Source organism: Zingiber officinale, chromosome 6A, assembly GCF_018446385.1.
Source record: "Zingiber officinale cultivar Zhangliang chromosome 6A, Zo_v1.1, whole genome shotgun sequence".
In the NCBI taxonomy this organism is placed as follows: Eukaryota; Viridiplantae; Streptophyta; class Magnoliopsida; order Zingiberales; family Zingiberaceae; genus Zingiber; species Zingiber officinale.
The window spans coordinates 132,332,021-132,354,534 of NC_055997.1; the positions used below are offsets into that span (position 1 = coordinate 132,332,021).

The 22,514-nt window shown below is 37.5% G+C and overlaps 2 protein-coding genes across 10 annotated transcripts; one reads left to right on the top strand and one right to left on the bottom strand.

The window, feature by feature from the left end:
- Window positions 1–278: 278 nt before the first annotated feature.
- LOC121998175 (pentatricopeptide repeat-containing protein At4g02750-like) lies at window positions 279–4,740 on the top strand. Of its 9 annotated transcripts, none has more exons than XM_042552953.1 (5): window positions 279–516; window positions 610–734; window positions 1,718–1,893; window positions 2,186–2,286; window positions 2,466–4,740. In XM_042552953.1, exons 4-5 carry the CDS (start codon window positions 2,233–2,235, stop codon window positions 4,386–4,388), a joined length of 1,977 nt encoding a protein of 658 aa, XP_042408887.1. In that variant the 5' UTR covers window positions 279–516; window positions 610–734; window positions 1,718–1,893; window positions 2,186–2,232; the 3' UTR covers window positions 4,389–4,740. The 9 variants fall into 9 exon arrangements, with proteins under 9 accessions (XP_042408887.1, XP_042408888.1, XP_042408886.1 ...); XM_042552954.1 differs by having other exon boundaries at window positions 626–749; XM_042552952.1 differs by having other exon boundaries at window positions 626–734.
- A 2,405-nt stretch (window positions 4,741–7,145) lies between these two features.
- On the bottom strand, window positions 7,146–18,099 carry LOC121998177 (probable histidine kinase 6). The gene is made up of 11 exons (XM_042552962.1): window positions 16,784–18,099; window positions 12,066–12,299; window positions 11,818–11,987; window positions 11,066–11,284; window positions 10,793–10,979; window positions 10,664–10,715; window positions 10,350–10,579; window positions 10,119–10,217; window positions 9,295–9,998; window positions 8,153–8,635; window positions 7,146–7,762 (listed from the first exon to the last, which is right to left on the bottom strand). The coding sequence occupies exons 1-11, from the start codon at window positions 17,192–17,194 to the stop codon at window positions 7,495–7,497; spliced, it is 3,057 nt and encodes a 1,018-aa protein (XP_042408896.1). The 5' UTR covers window positions 17,195–18,099; the 3' UTR covers window positions 7,146–7,494.
- Between the last annotated feature and the right edge of the window lie 4,415 nt (window positions 18,100–22,514).

The window sequence follows — 22,514 nt, forward strand, 5'->3', positions numbered from 1 at the left end:
GTAGTGGGTGAAGTTGTCGACGAGGATTGTAATGTCATCGTCTTTGTGGCAAAAGACGAAGACGTTCGTCTCCAGCGTCCCTATCATTCCGTCCCAGGGATAACACGGTAAAGGGAAGATGATATATAACTACAGCTCCAAAAAGAGAGGTATTATGGAATAATAATAAGAAGGGAAAAACTAAATGACCCTCAAAGTTCGGTTTCCATCCTTCTAACCCCGGTTCAAACACTTGCCGAATCGGAAGGAAATGCGTTAACTTTCACTCGCGTTAGACTGCTAAGATCTACTCATTATAAGTTGCAGGGTCCAAAAAATAGAAAAAATAAAATAAAAACCCTAATTAAATCTGCCGGCCGCCGTCTCGAACGATCCCCCACTCTTTTTTCCGGCGAGCGATTGCAGACGTTCTCAAGCTTACTCGACAGCACCAGAGCACGTCGTCTACATAATTGGCCGCTGTCTCGCCGTTTGGTCATCCTCGTGTGCACCGCCTCACTGCTTCATGAATTCTAGGTATATCAAAAATGGTCAACAAAACCTTTGCTTTCTCTTTTCCTCTGTTTCAGTAATTATTATCTTTGAGTAAAAATTATGACTTGCTCGCAGTTTTTTGCCTGTGCAGCAGTTTGGTATTTTTCACGTCGTTGGAAATGGATGGTGCTAGGAAGGATTCGTATGTCAAGTGGGTTAAATGCTGAAAATAGAGATCTGGATGGATGAAGTAAATCAAGGTACGGTTTTGTCGGGTAAGTTACTGCAAAGGCTCTGATCAATTGAACAGAGGGTTCCTAAGTACATGCTTCTCTTGTATCTAGAGCCTAACAGGACAATAGTAGAGTAAATACGTTTTTTTAGTTGGAGAGCAACAAAATGTTCCTAAGTTTTTGGTTTTGAAAGTAACTTTAATTTATGTTACTGCTAGAACTTATTTGTGAGAGATTCCAACTTCATGCATTGAATCATTAATATTAGTCATTAGAAGTTATATGCTTATTTCTATTTGCTGCTTTTGGCTTATAGTTGTCAGGACTGAGATTCTACCTAGGAACGGTGAAGGGTCCATAGGAGATTTCAATGTCATGCATTGAATCATTAATTTTTATCACTATAAATTATGTGCTTGTTTCAGTATTTTTCTTTGATTTTATGGTTGTCAGGATTGAGACTCTACCTAGGAATGGTGAATGGTTCGTAGGATCAAATTATAGGATTATAGCTTAACGTGTTGTCCTGCTCTGCTTCTAGCCTTGGATGCCTATTTGTCTTTGTTTTTAAAATTTGATTCATCACTCTCAACAGAAACAGCTGAGTTGACCATAGATTGTGCCGTTATCTATCTTTTTCTTCAATCTTCTTATTTTTATGATTGAGATTGTCCCACATTTTTCTTTAGAAGGAATCGGTGCTCATGTAATGCAAATAAAGTTGTTGGGTCTAAATTAAGGTTGTCTTTGATCATTGTTCTGATTTCTTTCAAAATGCTATTTTTTCTAACTATCCGCCAACTCTTGAAGCAAACTCACTAGAATCTGAGCTGATGATAGTAACTTATTTATATTTCTTTTCTTCTGTTTGGCTTTGTATATCTTTGTATTCATTACACATTTGAAATTAATAGTAAAATGATGCATTAATTCTTTCTCCTTGTGTTTGCTACATTAACCTTTTTTTCCCCTTGAGTTTAAGTCATTTCTTTCTTCAACTTGTGTACCAGGTCATGGAAAAGTTACAAATTCCTCAAATACGGACATGATGGAACCTCCGTACTGCAGATTATTCTCTGATAATTGTGATATGAAGTCATCTTTTAGAAAGCCCACCAATAATGCAGATTTTAGGAAGTATCGCTGTCATATGCCTATGGTAGATCATCTTTATTTTCATCTTGTGGTTAGTAAATCAAACCCCACGAGTTGTAAAGTTTCCTCCTGCAAATACTATTTAGACTAATAGTATTGTGTTTCCTCCACTTTTTAAAAATTATTCTGGGTTGAAGTTCCTATTGCAAAATATTATCAAAATAAATATGGAGATTAAGTATTTTACTTGATTTAACCTATGCTCACAACTATATCAACATCAATAATTCCCTAAGGAGACTCTAGTTTGTGGACTTTGATGGTTTTTCTTTCGTAAACATATTTTAAGTATGCTGATAAGAATCTTTTTCGTGCTATGAAAGGAAAGATAAGCGTCTATTGAAGTTAAGGAGGATAATCTTGAATACTGATGGGAAGGCTCCTTGCGAGAAGCAAAATGCTGGAGAATTGCGCCTTCACCAAGGTCTGTCTAAATTCATTTCAAGTGACTAGAATATTTGGTGATGACTCGTCTGTGATCTTATATTCCTATGTCTATGCTTGTTCATGCCATGTGAAGGGAAGGAAGATGATTTCCTGATGAATGTCCTTCATAGGAAGATAAGTTTATATTTATCTTCTGATAACTTTTCATCAAAGCAGGTTGATGGTTCTCATCCATTTTTCTGGAATAGCATCATTAGACGCTTCGAGCGAAATCAAGAACCACGGAAAGCTATAATTACATTCTGTCATATGATGCAGAGAAACATATCTCCTGACAAGTTCACCTTTCCTTTCATACTCAAAGCCTGTGCGAGTGCTATGGCCCTGAGAGAAGGTGAGCAAATTCACTGTCATGCCATCAAGAGTCCATATAATTCGGATCTGTTTGTTCAGGGCTCATTGATATTCATGTATGCCAGCTGCCAAGAGATTGATTCTGCTCGTGCTTCATTTGATGCGATGCCCTACAAGAATTTGATCAGTTGGAATATGATTATTGATGCCTATATTAAACATGGAAGACTAAATACTGCTCTTGAGATTTTTGCGCAGATGCCGGAACGTGATTTGTTCTCTTGGAATTTAATGATTGATGGATTTGTGAAAAATGGACAGATGGAGTTTGCCCAAAGGATGTTTGATGAGATGCCTGGAAGAGATATTGTTTCCTGGAATTCTATCATTAACGGATATGCAAAGTGTCGAGACATGACAACAGCAAGGAAAATGTTTGATCAGAGTCCATTCAAGGATGAAGTCACTTGGGGAATTATGCTCAACGGGTATGCAAAGTGTGGCCGAATCACCACTGCCCATAATTGGTTTGAAAAGCTACCATATAAAAATGCAATCAGTTGGAATTGTTTGATAAACAGGTATCTTAGATGTGATGATGTTAAATCAGCACAAAAGTTGTTCGATTTGATGCCAAACAGAAATGTCACTTCCTTTAACATCATGCTGGATGACTACATGAAGAAAGGTGAGTTACAACTCGCATATCAAATGTTTTACAATATGCCTGTGAAGGATGTTACCTCTTGGAACATTATTATCGATGGGAATGCTAGACTTGGAAGAATGAAGGTAGCAAGAGAGTTGTTTGATGTTATGCCATGTAGGGATGTGGTTTCATGGAATTCATTGATTGCTGGGTACAAGGAGAATGGTGAATCGAAAGAAGCAATTGAGGTATTTATCAAGATGATTATATCAGGGAAAAAGCCGGACAACTCGACTTTAGCTATGGTTCTCTCAGCAGTTGCTGATTTAGGCCTTATTTTCCAAGGTAGATGGATTCATTTGTACATCGATAAGCATGACATTCCTCTGGATGGCATTGTTGGGGTTGCGCTCATAGACATGTACTCCAAGTGCGGTTATGTCGATATTGCTCTGAGTATCTTCAATAGCATACCTCAAAAGGAAAGAGATCACTGGAATTCTATGATATCAGGGTCTGCAGTGCACGGCCGTGGTAATCTCGCCATCAACTTATTTGAAAAGATGCAAAGATCAATGGTAAAACCAGATGATATAACTTTTATTGGTCTTTTGAGTGCCTGCAGTCATGCTGGCCTAGTCGCCGAGGGCCGTAGGTATTTTAACCTTATGATCTCCAAATACGAAATAACTCCCAAGATTCAGCATTATGGTTGCATGGTAGACCTGTTAAGCCGCGCAGGTCATCTAGAGGAGGCAATCTCCCTGGTCAACGACATGCCGCTGAGAGCTAACGATATCATCTGGAGAGCCCTTCTTGGAGCTTCCAAGAACCAGAGTAATGTCGAAATAGCCGAACGTGCAGTGAGAAACCTGATCGAGTTGGATCCTTGCGATAGTAGTTCCTATGTGCTGTTGTCGAACATATATGCTTGCAGGGATCAGTATGACAGTGCCGGGGAAGTGTGGAGAACCATGAAGAGCAAAGGGGTTCCTAAGAACACTGGCTGTAGCTGCATAGAGGTCGATGGTGTCATCCATGAGTTCACTGTAGGACACATTGCACACCCGCAGATCGTCTTATTGTTGCATAGCATGACACAGGCATTAAGATTGGAAGGCTATTTGCCATGTTAAAAAGGCTTAGTTTGCTTGGTCTTCACGAGTGATGCTCGACCGATAAACTCAACTCGGGAACTAGGAATTAATTGATCTGGTTCTGGTTAAGAATGTTTTTAGAACTGGACTTGACTGATCGGTTCAACTGGTAACTCAGGAATAATTGGGAGCCAATCAATTCGGTTTGATCATCCCTGTTGAGTTCAGTTTGGGCTCGCTTCAACCAGAAACAAATGAAACCAGTAAGTTTGTCATTTGGTTTGTGTGCATGTCCAGTTATAGAAACAATAGTTTGTGTTGGATGACTGGGAGAATTAATGATTTATAACAAACCAAATCTAAATAAATTTGCATTTCCAAGTTTATGCTAGTGGCATGTAAAAAACTAATGTGTTACCGGATTAGTCGCTTTTAGAATTAGAATTAGTCTGAATTAGATATATGGATTAATAAAAAAAAACGTGTAAATTTAGATATACATGAACAAGCTTGGGACTAGTCACAAACAATTTATCAATTCTTATCAGGTAGCAAACTCATCGAAGTTTAGAGTTTATCATTGCCAGGAGAAAGAAAGTTCATTTCGGTTAATTTGGATGAACAAAATAACATGTCAATTTCAGGTACATTTTGAATACATACGTTGAATTGATATACGAGAAACAAAGAATACATTTTATTGTGGAACTAATGAATGGAAATGCATGGGTAGAAATTTATTTTATTATATTTTTTTCCTATAAAATTAAATAAGAAATGTCAATTACTATATATTCATAAGAACTAACATTAATATAAAATTTATTATCTAAAATATCATTGACCCAGCCAACCAGCCTTTAAGTGATGGTATATTCATATTATAGTCCCTCTATTCTAACAAATTAAGAGATGATAATAATGATAATAATAGATTATTTTTATTTTACAGCACTGATTTAACTTACATTAGCTGGCACGCGCCTTAATCACTCGGCCAAAGCGACTTGATGATTCCGATTGGAAGATAAATATATTTATTATAAAATACTACATCAATGATATCTCCATTTTCTTCCATTAGTTGCAAAGGATATAAATCATTTACCCTATAATTATTATTATTATTATTATTATTATTACTTTAATTATCTGAATTATAGTGTCCATTTGTTAACTTTTTAGATTTCTCTGCCATTCAATAAATGAGTTTAGTCTAACTGTACTTGAATACGTAAGAGTTTATATGTTTATTTTATCTCGTGGGATCAATCGTGTGAGGCTGCTGGATGATGAATTTCACCTTATGTTATCATTATATGTTTATTTTATCAAACTTAAAAAATATGTCTATATTTATTTATTAATACATATTAAAAAGATCGATTATACTAGGAAAACAACCTTGTGTTTCTTGATATTCAGTAATAAGCAGTCCCATCAGATAGATAGGTCTAATGGCTAGCGCATGAGATATTGTCACAATGAGACCTGGAGTTCGAATCTCGGTAAAATCGAGGTAAATACTTCCCTTATGTGCTAGTCACTATTCCAAAGGCTAGTAGCCGTCCGTGATTACTTCCTCTGTGTTGGCCTTGGAACGGGTTGGCGAGGGCGCTGGGGGCGAGCGTATTCGTCTTTTACCACAATGTCCAGTAATAAGCCACAATTCCAAAGGCTAGTAGTCGTCCATGATTTACCTCCTCCGTGCTGGCCTTGAGACGGGTTGGCGGGGCCGCTTGGGCGAGCGTATTCACCTTTTTGCCACAATGTTCAGTAATAAGCTCTTCCGTGTTGGCCTTGGAACGGGTTGGCGGGGGCGCTGGGGGCGAGCGTATTCGTCTTTTGCCACAATGTTCAGTAATAAGTTGTCCCCTCGAGACGATCTAGTGACTAGCACATGAGGTGTTGCCACCATGAGATCTTGGGTTTGAATCTCGGCAAAGTCGAGATAAATGTCTCCCTTATGTGTTAGTCACTATTCCAAAAGCTAGTAGCCGCCCGTGATTTACCTCATCCGTATTAACCCTGGGGCAGGTTGACGGAGGCGCTGGGGGTGAGCGTATTCGCCTTTTGCCACCATGTTCAGTAATAAGTTGTTTCCTCGAGATGATCTAGTGGCTAGCGTATGAAGTGTTGCCACCATAAGATCTGGGGTTCGAATCTCAACAAAGTCGAGGTAAATACCTCCCTTATATGCTAGTCATTATTCCAAAGGCTAGTAGTCGCTCGTGATTTACTCATGATTTACGTCCTCCGTGTTGACCCTAGGACGGGTTGGCAAAGGACGCTGGGGGCGAGCGTATTCGCCTTTTACCACCATGTTCAGTAATAAGCTAGTCCCCTCGGGACGGTCCACACTAGCACATAAGATGTTGCTACCATGAGGTTTGGGGCTCGAATCTCGACAAAGCCAAGACGAATGCCTCATTTATGTGCTAATCACTATTCGAAAGACTAATAGCCGTCCGTGATTTACCTCATCTGTATTGATCCTGAAACAAGTTGGAGCTAGGGGCGAGCGTATTCACCTTTTATCACCATATTCAGTAATAAGCTAAGATGGTCTAGTGGCTAACGGATGTTACTACCATAAGATCTGAAGTTTGAATGTAAGTATAGCAAATCATCCGTGATTTATCTCCTCTATGTTGATCCTGAAACATATTGACGGAGACATTGGAGCGAATGTATTCATCTTTTTTTGCCACCATGTTCAGTAATAAGCCCAAGAGATCAAAAACTGAAAGAACAATTATCATTTAAACAATATCCGAAGCCAAAGAATTCTCTTCATGGTAAAAACCATCACAACCTTGAGTCTCGAAGTCGAACATACTTCCTATACAAGGAATGTCTTAATTTTATCAAAAAATTGGAAGAAAAAACTACAATATGCATTTCTTTCAACGAATGACATTTAGAAGCCCTTACATCCAAACAGCAAATATATCGAACAAAAACAAAGAAATTTGAGAACATCTGCCGTCACCTACAGCTGAAATTGTCAACATTTTGCAGAGACCGTCATACTCCTTTGTACAATGTATCCTTTCTGAGGTTGTTCTACCATTATTGGCACTGACATCCATCTGGTTGCATCCACAACCTCTGCGCTAGAGATCTTTTAGTGGAAAAATACTTGTCATGAGTCCGACTTAGATTTTGATACCAAGAACTTAGCAACTGCCTGATAAAGTTGTTCTTCTTCAAAGGGCTTAGAGACATATCCATCCATTCCAGATTGCATACACTTCTCATATGTGGCTTGGATCACATCAGCAGTCATGGCGAGAATCGGCAGGTACCACTTAGCAATCGTAGATTCCTCCCCATATATAGAGTCTCCTTCATTCTTGATGCATTCATTTGCCAAGCTCTCCATCGACCGTATAAGTTTAGTTGCTTCAAACCTGAAAAATAAACCTCTATGTGAGTTCATTAGCTGATTATCTAGCTTTGTTCTGTAGGTGTGAGATTCAAATACTAATGCAATTTACAGAATTTTCAATATTATCAAGCATTACATGACATGATTTTTTCCCCCTTTTTGGTGATTGTTATCTAGCTTTGATCTGTAGATACATGTAACAGTTTCCTATTTTCTAATCACCTGCTCACCTCAGGCCTATCAGATATATAGTGATGCACGCCTTAGCTAGGATCGGAGACGTCTAGCATACAAACTCATTATGCAAGTAATCGAAAACACAAATTTTAACAGATATTCTAGAAAGTTCTAATATTTAGTTTTGAGAAATAAAACCCGCCAATTGTGTGAAAAATAAAATTTTGATCCATACCCATCCATTTCAGGCATCTGAACATCCATGAAACAGGCATCAAACTTATGTGGCAGTTGGAGGAGTGAAACAGCATCTTTCCCACTTTCAGCACATTCCACCCTCGCTCCATATTTCTTAAGGATGCCTGCAGCAACTCTAAGATTTACTTTGTTGTCATCGACCACCAATATATTCTTACCTGCTAATAGAGTGTGCAGGTTAGCTGGACCATTCAACATGTCTTTCCTTTGTGGCTTTTCTATTCCAAGCACATGATGAAGGCATGCTGCTACGGTGCTTGCTCTGAGAGGTTTCATGATCACAGTATCGATAATAGAACCAGCTTTTGTTTTCTCAGATTCATGGGTCACCAAGAGTATGACCTTTGGCAATTCTAGGATGCAACCATTTTGCTTAAGCGACAACAGTTGATCATGCAAGTCAACATCCATACCAGTGTACCATGAGTCTTTTTCAACAAATATGATGTACGGTTGTCTCCTGGATAGTAATTACAGGAAAAGAAAGAAATAATCAAAAATAACAACTGAGGAATATGGAAAGGACAAACATAGTAGCAAAATCCTGAATATTATAGTAATCAAAAGTGTTCATGCAAATAAATCAGAAAAGATTTTCGGTTAGTGATTGGGCATAACATGTCATTGAGCTAATTCTCTAATCTGAGCAGAGTGTGACAAATGGTACCAAAGCAAACCCAATTCTAAGTATGATGAAGTGTTAGGAAAAGGCTACTTGTATGATGGTGGAGTTACCACCAAAGTTGTCGATTAGGGATTATTCTAGGCAGTAAGTTGGATTTTGAATCTTGAGGGAAATGTCAAGCCTAAAGTATGGAAGATGTTAACACCTTGGAGCAGTGCCCGCATGGTGAGTGTGGATTAGTGTTGATTTATATAAATTTTGATGATGGTGTGAAAATGTACCATATAATAAGCAAGGCATGGTACAATTCCACATAATCTGGTTCAGGCCAAAGTTAATAAAGAGAGCTAGTTCATTTTGTTCATGTGGTAGTGGCTAGATCAGCAGCATGTCTTTCCATGATATTGATCAAGAAACCAAGGCAGTAATAGTATGCACTGAAAAATATGCATCCTTCAATAGCGAGCAGAAAAAACATACACTGTGAGACGTACCCAGTTTTTAGACTACCATTCCGTCCAACCAAGGAAATTAATGCCGTCTTGACTGTTTCTGAAATGTCAACAGCTATGCCCAACCTATTTAAATGGTACTGTGTTACAGCACTTCTAACTGGTTTGCCATCAATTAGGAATGCTTTCATTCCAGTAAACCCAGAAGGTAGAATCTCGAAAGGAGATCTCTTTGTCTCTGTAATTGTATCTTTATTGCAGCTCTTGACAACAGCACTAAATGTAAACGTACTTCCAACATTTGGTTGGCTGATGAAGCTAATTTGCCCGCCCATCAATTCAACCAGACATTTAGTAATGCTCAAGCCAATCCCAGTACCTCCATAGTTTCTGGAAGTTGAGCTGTCAGCTTGCATGAAAGGTGTGAAGACACGATCCTGGGCTCGTAAGGGGATCCCAATCCCTGTATCTTCAACGCTGACAATCAGAGTGACATTTTCCTCAGCTTTCTTGGATGTCACTTCACTTCCTGAGACCTCAGGTGCTAACTTTTCATCTGAAAGTAGAAGCTTGAAATTCTCCCAACTATTTCTAACATCTGGAGCTTGAAATCCACTCAAAGTATTAAAATTATGAACTTTATCTGCTCTTGTTTGCCCATTTAAGCCAGCATAAACTTCTTCTATCCCTGGATTTGAGTTCTCAACCAAATGGACTTGAACAAATATATGGCCCCTCTCAGTAAACTGTGAAAGTATGAATGAGTTATGAACAGGATATAAGCAAAACGACAGATCAATTGCTCCCTCAAAGTTTCAAGTTAGAGTCTACCTAAAGATAATAGGAAAAAATATTCCAGGACTTACTTTAACTGAATTCCCCACTAGATTTGTTACTATCTGCCGAAATCTCCCAGGGTCGCCAGTGACGACTTCTGGAACTTTATCAGATACAAATACAGCGAGCTGTAATCAGCCAACACATAAGAAACATACCAGAAATTGCATGCAGTAAATTCATTAATAAAACCATTTAGTCATGGAAAAGGAGAGAATAGAATAACTCAAAGAACTTCATCCTAAGGGACATAGGCTTACTTCAATGCCCTTCTCTCTTGATTTTGAAGAAAACAAGGAGATCACATCATCAAGGTTTGACCTCAAATCAAATGGAACTGCCTCAATCTCCAACTTGCCAGCTTCAATTTTTGCCCGGTCAAGAACTTCATTGATTAGTGAAATTAATGCCTTGCCACAAACTTGAGCAGTTTGAGCATAATCCTTCTGGGTTAAATTAAGGTCAGTATCCAAAAGCATGTCTAACATTCCTGCCATAAAAATTGACAATGGACAGTTTACACACTAGCAAATCATATAAATCCAAAAACTGACAGCAGAAAGAGGATCGATACCTAGTACACCATTCATAGGTGTTCTTATCTCATGCGATACAGTTGCAAGAAACTGTCATATTAGCAAAAGGAAAGAAATTAGAAATATGAAGAAAAGAGGAATTTCATGATCCAAAGGAAATGCCATACCTGAGATTTTGCAACATCTGCAGCCTCTGCTTGAACTTTTAGTTCTTCCATCTTCCGACAATCTTCTTTAACATTGTCATAACGATTCTTTGCAGTAAATACTATGTAACCACCAAGCATGATGATTACAAAGATACCAAATGGAGTTGTAATAGCAGACAGTGGAAGGGGAGGTTTTTCCCTGTACCTGATCAATACAACCAATTATTTTAGCAAGCATGAAACGCCTGGGAAAAAAGAATTGCATGTGTAAATTAATTTGTAATACCTAACCTGCAATGCATTTGGTGCTTTCTGAATGGATCTCCAAAATCAAGCATGCTGACATGTGAAAGAGGCATATAACCCTCTGGATCTTGAGGCCCATACATGATCAGGGATTCAGTAGTATTGGTTATATCATAAACATTTACCTCAATATCTTGACTACCAGCAAGCTGCCTCAATAAATTTTCCACAAGTGACTCTACATCAAACGCACCCCCAAGATATCTGTGAGGAAACAAATATTTCAAGGTGGAAGACGGTAAAAGACTATTGGCTGAAGATAAACTTACAAAATAAAATGCTTGTATCTAGCAATACATAATAAAGGAATATAGCTAATATTAGGACTAACAGATTGCAGTTTAGACATATGCAATACAACATTTAGATGTAATTCTCAACTTTTTAGAATCATCTACATGAATCTCCTGTCGATCAAATAGATTGGGCTATATTGCTAGTAAAATCCATTTTATCAAGAAATAAGATATATTTTTAGTTTTTCATTTGAGTGATATGGCAAAATTCTAAACCCGTTCATGAAAAATGAATGCATTATTGCTAAGGCCTAGATTTGGCAACTTCTTCTTTGTTATTAGGCAGGTTTTCTCACAAGGCAAATTAAAATATACTTTTAAGCCATTAAATACTTGAAGGTATTAACCATAAATCAGATAGCATGTAGTGAAGATGTTAGTAGAAATTGAAGGCCGATAGAATTGGAATAAAGTAAGTACATGTATAAGACAATATCTCACCCTGCAGTTGTTTGCACACGTTGTTCTACTGTTGCATCCTCAGGAAGGCCGGCATAATATACTGGAAATGTCAAAACTACACCAAGATGATTCGACTTAAGAAGCCTAAAAGGTTTTGTGAGAACAGCTTTCCCAGTAGCCCTAGCCCGTAAAATATTCTCTCTATCCTCCTGTGTAAGAAGCAGGAATCAACAAAAGCTAAAGGAACAAAAGCATTGGCAGAATTAATAAGTTGCCAAGTGCTAAACCTCGCTGGACATCATATCAAGTGCCCCGATATGAGATACAGTCTCCTGGGAATAAATTACGGGAGCATACTCATCCTGTATGGGTGATGGCTCTCTTTTAATGGTCATGATTGTCCACCCCTGTTGACTCTCAAATGTTTCCCTTTGGGAATGAACAACTCGCTCGGCATATGCTACCCCATTCAACAGAGGTCGTTCGAAGGCTGTTTTTGCAGTATAGTATGCAAACGTCTCCTGCATTTGAACTCAAATTAACTCAAGCACAATGTTCAAATAGGTAAAATAGAAGAGCGATTTAAACAATGTAGATTAGTAAACTATGTATCCTAAAAAAGAACTAGTGATATGTGACTTATCGAGAATCACAAAGGAATGTTTTTGCAGTGTAGTATATGAGTGTCTTCTGCAATCAAACTAAAATTGACTCACACACAATGCTTGAGAAGGTAAGAACATATAACAGATTTAACCATTACAGACAACTAAAATATGCTTCCTATAAAATGCATAACTGATACCAGAATCTTGCATATGTTTATCCAATGGGTAGTAACAGAAGATACATTGTTTTTCAATATAAAGGGAGGACAAGATGGGAAAAAAAGTAATGTCTAAATACCTTTAACCCCCTGTGTTTTCTATCAAGTAGCCTTCCCCCCCCCCCCATATTTAAAAACTCCGCCCGTGACGACCTAGTCATGGCCGGTCCCAAGCTCGGATAAAGGAGGAGGGTTGCGTAAGGTTATCAGCCAGCGTTAAAACTATGGCAAATATTCAATGAATGAATCCATTATATTTAAAAAATAACATTTAACCCCAATTGACCAAAAGTCAGATGTGAGAAAACTTATAAAAGATAATTATGTCCTTGTCTTTTTTTTATCATTTTTTGATAATAACCTCAAGAAGAGAAAAAACACATTGAATTTACCATTATATCCTTTGGTAAAAACTCTCAAAAAATTATACATGCACTAGTATAAACAACAGAAAAAACAGCACAACTGAAAGGGATAACCAGCCAAAAACTCATTCCACCAACCCTCACCAAACCAAAAAAGAGTCAGAATTCTAAATTGATGAATCAAATCAAATGAAGATGGAACAAAGTTCATCATTAAAAATCTGGCATATAGTGAAGTAGCAGTGAAGTGGTGGTGTGGCAAAATTGCACCAATATGCACATCAAAGACATTACTGAAGGATCGTTGATGGCAAGAGAGGGGTGAATCTCGTCCTTTTTAAACTTTCTTTTCTTTTGTTAAAATACGAATTCGCAGCGGAAATAAAATAAAGATAAAGAAAATAAGAGACAAATCTTTTTTATTTGGTTCGGAGCCTTGACGACTCCTACTTCAAGGTTCGCGATCCTTGACCGCTTTCGTTGGGCAATTCACTATATGAATGATAATACAAGTACAGGTACAATGGAATTTAAATACAGTTATACCAACAACGAATGAAATAACAAGAGGCGTAGGTTGTCAGTGAGCTTTCCGACATCGTAGGAACAGAGCTTGCACGTGTAGCACAATAACAAATGACTTGATCATAGATGTGATAATTAGCTCGGATCCTAAGTCCTTTTATAACCCTCGTTCAGTCGATGGATAAACTGTTCTGTCAACTGATCCTTTCCGTCGACTGAATGATCTATCAATCGACGGATCTCTGATATTTCCTTGTGTGCTGTGATCCGATCTGTGTAATCCCGGAAATCAAGTTGTTCTGTCGACTGATTCGCCTGATCCGTCGACGGGACCTCTGGCCTTCCCTGTTTGCTTCGATCCGGTCCATCAGATCCCATAAATCAAGTTGTTCTGTCGACTGAACCACCTAACTCGTCGACTGAACCTTGCTTTCCTTGTATGCTTTGATTTGATCCGTTGGATGAGGTTTATCCGTCAACTGAACACTCCGTTGACAGAACAATCTATGGATCCGTCGACCAAACCTTACTTTCCGTCGATGGAACATCAATTTATGCAAAACAATGTTAGTACAATAACACAATATTTTTCCAGCAAAAATAGAGTTTAGAACAGATATAATATGCAATATAAAGGCAGTAAGAACTGTCTTGATCTCAACTTAGAAACCTCCGTCGGTTTCTTTAGTTAGATCAATATCTAAGGTTTATCTCTAATGGGACACGACCTCACTTCACTACCTCAAGTAGTTTACCTTAACTCACCTGCCAAACATCGGATCCTCCAGACTTATTTGGACTTTCTCTGCTCAATGTATGATCGCCTGATCCACTAAGACTTTTCATGCAATACTAAATTAGCACAATAACAATAATAGTAATGCAAAATAGTGTTGGTAAAACTATACTTAGGTTTATTAAAATCCACTGGTCCGGTTGACCGTGCACGGTCGATCGGAAACCATTCGATCACACATGCTTGGAGTTCACTCCTTCAAGACTTCTCACTACCTAGGGTTACCTCCCCTAGGGTTCCATTGTCAGACTTCACTCACCAAGGCTTTCACCACCTACCTTCACTCAATAGGTCTTTTACCACCTAACTTCACTCACTATGGCATTTACTTGGAGTTCACTCCTCCAAGACCTATAGTTACCTCCCCTAGGGTGTGTTTGGTTGAGAGTTATCTTAGATAACCTTGATTATCCATCTAAGGTTATCAACGAAAATCCTGTTTGGTTTAGGCAATCGGTGATTCATAAGTAATGAGTAATGATCCATGCCCGACATGTCAACAAAAGAGGCATGTAATCCGGAATCGGAAAACCTCATAAAACTGAAGTTTTTCTTGATTCTGGGGTTAACGAAATTTTTTTATCAAAAATATCCTCCGATATTTATACTTGGGGACAAAAGTACCTCTAAAATTTTTATAACAAAAATTCCATTTTAAATTATAAAAACTAAATAAAAAAATAAAAATATGTGCTATTTTATTGAAAAAATAATTTTTTATTTTTAAAAATATAGTAAAGTTAAAATAGCGTAATTTTTTTTAAAAAAAAGTAAAGTTAAAAAAACGTAAAGAACGTAAACTTAAAACGTAAAGTTAAAAACAATGTAAACTTTAAAAAGAAAATAATAATAATAATAATATACATTATTGGTTCTGTAACTGAGGTAATACAGTAAAATATTAAATTAGGTTATATATTAAAACCTTCAAACAAATAAGTTTTTGTTGCATTACCTAAGTTGAACCAAACAATATTAGATTATGTTTTATTCCCCATAACCTTGGTTATATGATTACCTGGTAATCACATAAGGAAGGTTATACATGATAACTTGAACCAAACGTACCCCTAAGGTTTTCCTCTTTACCTAGGGTTACCTCCCCCTAGAGTTTTTCCTCTTGCCAAGCATCAGGTCACCTTGACCTGCTTGGACTTAACTAAGCTCCATTACATCTAGTCAACCACTTCTTGTTAGTCATTTAGTCAACCTTGACCTGACTAGACTTCTCACTTAATTAGATCAACCTTAATCAAGCTCCATTAAACATATTGTCAAACATCAAAACCTTGGAGATCGATTACACCAACAATTACAAAATCTAGGAAGGAAGTTCATAAGTCACAAGGTTAGTGCTCAAACATCTTAATATACCACATAAACTCAAAACTACTAACATCTAATAGATATCAACTATTATTTGCATGCAGAAAAATGGTGAATGTGGGTTCTTCCAGTGGATAAATGAAATAGAAGAAGAACAAGAAATTACGTGCATAAGAAATGGGTTGTTTCGGTAGTCTTTATAGAAAAAGTTGATCTTGATTATATGTGAGTGTTAGAGTTACAAGATGTGTTAAAGTAGATTATCCTAATCATATTCAGCACATAACTCTAACACTTAATTTCATGTGTTTCTTCTTTTATTTCATCCATCCACCGGAAGAACTCACATCTATCATTTTTTTGCATGCAAATAGTAGTTAACATCCATTAGATGTTAGTGGTTTTGGATTTATGTGGTATATTAAACCTTATAGTCACAATAGACCATAAACTTCCTTCCTAGATTTTGTAATATTTTTGATGTGCATATTGGTGCAATTTTACCACACCAACACTTCACTTCTACTTCATTATATGCCACATTTTATGATGAGGAGGAGATTTTTAATGATGAACTTTATTCTATCTTTATTTGATTTTGGCTCATCAATTTAGAATTTGAGATCTTTTTTGGTTTGGTGAGGGTAGTGGAATGAGATTTTGACTGGTTATCTCTTTCAGAATTACTACTTTTATATTATTTATGCTGGTGCATGTATGAATTTTGTAAGGCTTTTTACCAAAGGATATAATGATCAATTCAATATGCTTTTTCCCTCTTGAGATTATTATCAAAAAATGATAAAAAAAAAACAAGGACACAATTGTCTTTTATAAGTCTTCTCATATCTTACTTTTGTTAAATGTTATTTTTAAAATACAGAGGAGCAAAATACTACTTAGATAGAAAACACAAGGGGTTAGTATTTAGCCTAAGTAAAAAGAGTATTAATGCAGGTAGCTACCAAACATGTCTGGAAAAAAATGAACAAGAGAAAATTAGGAGAAACGTGTCTTTATCCTCACATTTCCCAGAGAGATAAAAGGAAAGAACTAGAGGATCAACCAAACAGGAGAAACACAGCATAAATACCCAATCAATTAAGAGAAGAAGAAGAAGGAACAAAAGTGGAAATGAATAATGACCAAGACCTCTACTTGTCCCACCTGATCAAGGGCTGGTGGCTGCTTCTGGTAGTAGAAAGTGGAGATGAGGATGCCGAGGGCGTGCACATGGTTGACGCTTACAGCAAACTGGTCCTGAATCATCCTCGCACGCTCCTCGCACATGCTCACCAGCGCTTCCTCCGCCTTAACCATGTTCTCCCTCCGGAAGTAGCAGTGCGACGCCAAGAACACGCCCACCGCAATCGCCACTCCGCCAACCACCGCTGCCCTCCGCCTCCACCACCACATCATCTTCCTTCTGTCCTCCATGAATGCCCTCTTCTTTTTCCGACTCAAAGTCGCACCACCAACCTTTTGCAAAATTCCCACCTTTGGATCTGCTTTCTCGCTCTGCGGCGGGGGAACGTCCAAATTGCAGTTTAGCTTGGTTTGGCTCCAAGCAAACAGCATCAATTCTTGTGTTGATTTGCGGGAAAGAGGATGAAGGCGTGGTTAAGACCTTCTTAAAAGGGGGAAACCCCGCTTATCCCAATGGCAATGAGCGAGACAGCCAGCTCGCCTCTCTCTCTTCTCTGGTTTTCTTCTCTGCTATCTCTCTCTCTCCTCCATTAAAAAAATACAAAGCGAAGGCGAGTCAAGTTGTGGTTTGGTACTGGCGACAACAACTGAGCACGTTCGTCTCTCTCCCGTTCCACTCTGTATTAAAAAGCTCGAAGGGGAAGAAACACAACCTTCAAGCTCAGAATTGAGATTTAAGGGTAGAAGCGTAATTAGCATAAAAAATGGAAATAAAAAAAAAATCTGGTCTTCCTCCGCAACCGGAGCACAATTACGCGAGAAGCTTACAATACTTTGGAGAAAAATCGCTTTCCCAGAGCGGTAGCGTCGAGGATTTAGCTCAATATAAAATCCCGCTTCTTCCGCTTCCACCTACCTCCCACTTCCCAATCCTAACCCACAGTTCCAACAAAAAAAAAAAATCTTGTTCTTCCCTCGCTCTCAGCGATTTGTTTTTAGTTGCAATCTACCTGTTCTTCAAAGGAATCCTAATGCGATTGGCTTCCACCTCCAAGACCAGATTTTGCAAGACAGTCTCAAGTATGCAAGCGAGCGGCGACCAAGAAGCCCCCCTCTCGGATATTTACCTTCACCCGAAGCAACTTCGGGTTCCAGGTCAGCTCCCGCTCCAAATGCGGTGATCGTGAAGACCTTTTCGTTGTCGAAAGAGATATCCAGAGCCTCGAAAGATTAGGGTTTTAGTAGTTTCCCACCACCGCGCAGGGCCACATGGAAGCGAGGGGGAAAGAACACGTTGACCTCCGATCGCAGCCGTCAGCGACGGGCTTTGAGCCCGTCTCCAGGTTGTAGACGAATAGTCCTTTATTAAAATTAATATCGTAATTTTTTCATTTAACTAATTTAATTATTATACTTTTATTATTCACTATCGTTTTTATGTGTCTATTTAGTTTCGGCAATTTATTAATGATGCATCAAAAATTTTAAATTCACCAAATGCACATATTATTTTGGTATTTATTAAAAAAGCGTACACATTTAAGTTTACTTTCCATTCTAACAAATCTAATTTTTTTTATCCATTTTTGCTCTATTAATTTTTTCTCTTTCCACTCTCCTATGCCCTCTTCAAACTTAAGAATTTAGGTAAAATCATTAAAATAATCATAAAATTGATAAAATTTTATATCATACTTTAAATCAATTTTAAAAATACATGATATATTCTTTTTAATTGATCATTAAATATTTTAATCTAAATTATAATATAAATCTACATATAGAACACTTTAATTCATACAATCATAAACTACTCATAATTTTAAACTTTTAAACGACCAAATACTTATCATGAAAAAATAACAAAAACATAAATTAAAGTCTAAAGCTTAAGTCTAAAGATAAATAAAACACAAGATAACAAATTAATATAAATCATTTATAGACAAATATAAATTTAAAATTATCCCAAAACGATATCATTTTGTCCAAAATAGTTCTCTTTTATTAATGATACCAAATCGATAAAATTATCTCAAAAATCATGTTTTTACAAGTTTAAATGTAATTTTATGATTTTGATCTAATTTTACGATTTTGTTCCGATTTTACTTTAATACACGATTTTATCATGATTTCACTCGATTTTCATAAGTAAACTCACGATTTTGTACGAGTTTAGAGTTCACTCGCGATTTTGATAACATTGGCCCTCTTCTCTCTTTTTTTTCTTCCTTCTTTCATGCTTGCATAACGTATAGATAACATTTATAAAATTTAATTGACCTTTTATAACATTTTAATATATTTGAAGGAATCAAAATAAATAATGGATAGTATATTTGAACTCCTTGTAACTCCAGAAATTCACAGGAACTGAAATGGATAAAATTTGATATGTCTAAATCCATAAGTGTATTTTGACCGAAACCCTCTAATTAACCTAGAGAGCTCTGATTGCACTCATTTCAGTTCATGTGGATTTCTGAGGTTGTAAGGAGTTCAAATATACTATCTATTATTTATTTTGACTTCTTAAACGTGTTAAAATGTAATAAGAAAGAATCGTCAAAATTCTTCACATTAGACCTGATATGTATATATCATATCAAGCCCAGCATAGACCTGATATGAAATCACATCAAGCTCAATATGGGTCTGATAAGGAATGATATTAGGCCTACGTTGATCCTGATATGATTCCATATGAAGCTCAATGTGAGAAGTCGAAATAAACAATGGATAGTATATTTGAACTCTTTGCAATTCCAAAAATTCATAGGAATAAAATGAGTACAATCGGAGCTTTCTAGATCTATCAGTAGATTTCGGTTAAAATCTATTGATGGACCTAGAAATCTCAAATTGTATCTATTTCATTTTTTATCAATTTATGAAATTATAAGGAGTTGAAATATTTTATTCATTATTTATTTTAATTTTTGAGATGTTTAATATAATTAAGAAGAGGTCTACGTAAAATATAATAAGTTAATTAATATTCTTGAATATACGAGGATATTCAAGTCATTTTTTGCTTCGTGATGGTAAAGCTCACTATATTACTCGTTGGGATAGTTTTGGTAAACTACAACTGGAAAATTCAGATAATGATAGAAGGAATAAATGCGATGGCAGAAAAAGAACTATACGCGTGAATTTTGATTGCAGAAAATAGCAGGTGATAAAAAGGCAACCTGTAAACCTATTGTCAAAACCTCTCACGAATGCTGCACTTCGCTGGATGCATGGAGTACATGACCACAATACTCCGTTTTGCTTCAACATTTTCCGAACAGAATTCCTCAGGAAATCTTTGTTTGAACAATTTAGGTGTGTTAGATTTTAATATTTAGGTAAAGATTTAAATTTGATTATTATTATATTTGATATGGATTATGAGTGTACAGAATATCGATATAATAAGAAAAGTCTAAGTGTGATTTTAACAAAGGAGAAAAATCTAAGAGTAGTTTTGACGGTGTAAGTTCAAATATGTAGTCTTGGTAACATAAGTCTAAGTGTGACTTGATAATGGTTGAAGTCCCGGAGGTGAGGAGCTTCTTGGCAAAGAAAAATCCGACAATTAGGATAAGATCGAAAGAAGTTCCAGAAGACAAGCTAAGGCGCAAAGGATGGCGAGAGATTCGATGGTCGTGAGGCTGATGGAGGAGACTAGAAGGCTAGATCTAGGTTGGTCGGGCAAGGACAGAGTGTTGAGTGAATGTCAAAACCCTAGGGTTAGGGTTTTACCAGTCGACTAGTAACTAGACCAGTCGACTGGCAACTGGACCAATCGACTAGCGACTAGACCAGTCGACTGAGCCAGGGCACAAAATATTTCTATATCTAATGTCTATGAAAATAGTAAACTGGTACAGTAGAAGTTATTATAGCGATTACTGTAGCAGTTACTGTAATAATTACTATAGCAATCAACTAATACCTTCATCAGTCGACTAGGATCGAACCGTTAGTATGTAACGATCGAATTCCACAGAGAACCAGTTGACTAGTGATTTTACCACTTGATTGGTGGCGGGAAACACAACTAGATGTTTCTTCCCGGACTCTATTTAAGAGGGCTCAGGGTACTCGGCTAAGGTTAACGAAAATAGCAGTGGTTAACCTTTTAGAATCTCCCAAGCTCTCGTGTGATCAAGCGTGCTTGTGCGAGGTTGTGACGAGATTTCTGTAGGACCGTTGGGCCGGCTAGAAGGGTTGGTAAATAACCTGTCAATTAAAAACAAACAACCCTTCCTCGAACGATTAAGCTAACACTTGTAAAATGAATTAAGCAGATAAATAAAAGCATAAAAGAAAAGACGAGGCACCAGATGTTTACTTGGTTACAACCGATGTGGTTGTTAATCCAAGGAAGATTAAGCTCAAAAACTCCTTCAGGCGGAGAAGCCTCTTACAGCGTTTAGGCACAGAAAATAGAAGCTTAACTACAACTAAAGCATACAAGTGTTTGGAAATAGAATGATCGTGATTGTTGAAAAGCTTCTGGACCAAGGCTATATTTATAGCCTTGGTCGGGCGCCTGAAGGGTTCCGGCGCCTGGGGGATAATCCCCCAACGGTTGGATCGAGTCAAACCTCGATCCTGAAAAAATCGGGCGCCGGACAGCCTCCGGCGCCCGGACAGCCCGGCACTAAGCCAAAAGTCAACCTGCTGACTTTCGTCCGCTCTTCTCCTGCTCGCCTCTGGTCCGGTCTGCCTCGGCCCGCTTGCTTGGGTGATCTCGACATCCGGAATAGGCTCACCCGAACCCATCTTCCGGTCTTCTCGAGCGTGCTTCCTCCCGGCTTCTCCACCGCGCGTGTCCTTCTCGCCCACCAGACTCATCCGAACTTGGCCCCTGCCGCACCCGCCGACCTTCGCTAGCGCCTCTTGCTCCCCGAGCAATCTTCCGCCCCGGCTTCCCTCGGAACCACCGCACTTCCTTCTCGTCACGGTACTCTTCCGCAGACCTCGTCCCTGACGACAACAGGTCAGTCCTTCTCGCTAAGCTGCCTTCCGCCGAGTACCTGTGCTCCTAAGCTCCTGCACACTTAGACACAAGGTTAGAAACAACGCAGGACCTAACTTAACTTGTTGATCACACCAAAACAACCTTGGGGTTCCAACAATCTCCCCCTTTTTGGTGTGATCAACCCAAGTTAAGCTAGGGTCAACAATAGATATGAAATTAAATAGTTTATTGCAATAACATGCAACATGATAGAAAAAATTAAATTTCAAACATTCCAAATTTTACTTTTCAATTTTCTACCTTCCCCTAGACTTATACTTTCCTTCTCCCCCTTTGATCACAATAAAAATGGGGAACAACCAAAATCTAAGGGTTTGACACTTAGAAAGATTATAGAAATTTATTTCAATGATTTTCCGAGAAAGCATATTTCCAAGTTAAGGAAAAAGATTTCTAAGTCAAATAATAACTTAAAAAATTTCTAAGTTTTCACCAAAAAAAAAAACTTTCTAAGCAAAAAAAATTTATGCAAGAAAATTTAGGAAGATTGATAACATTAAAAGAATTTTCTATGCATTTATTTATTTTAATACTTGTATCAAAAAGTTTTAAATTTCCATTTCAATTTATTAGAACTTCTTAAATCACACTTTTTCAAATTTAAAGCCACAAATATTAAACGTGCAAAAAATTGTATCATGTTAATTTCTATAATTTTTTGAATTTCTACTTCACAAAAATATTTTAATGGCATAAACTTGATAAAATTGTCCG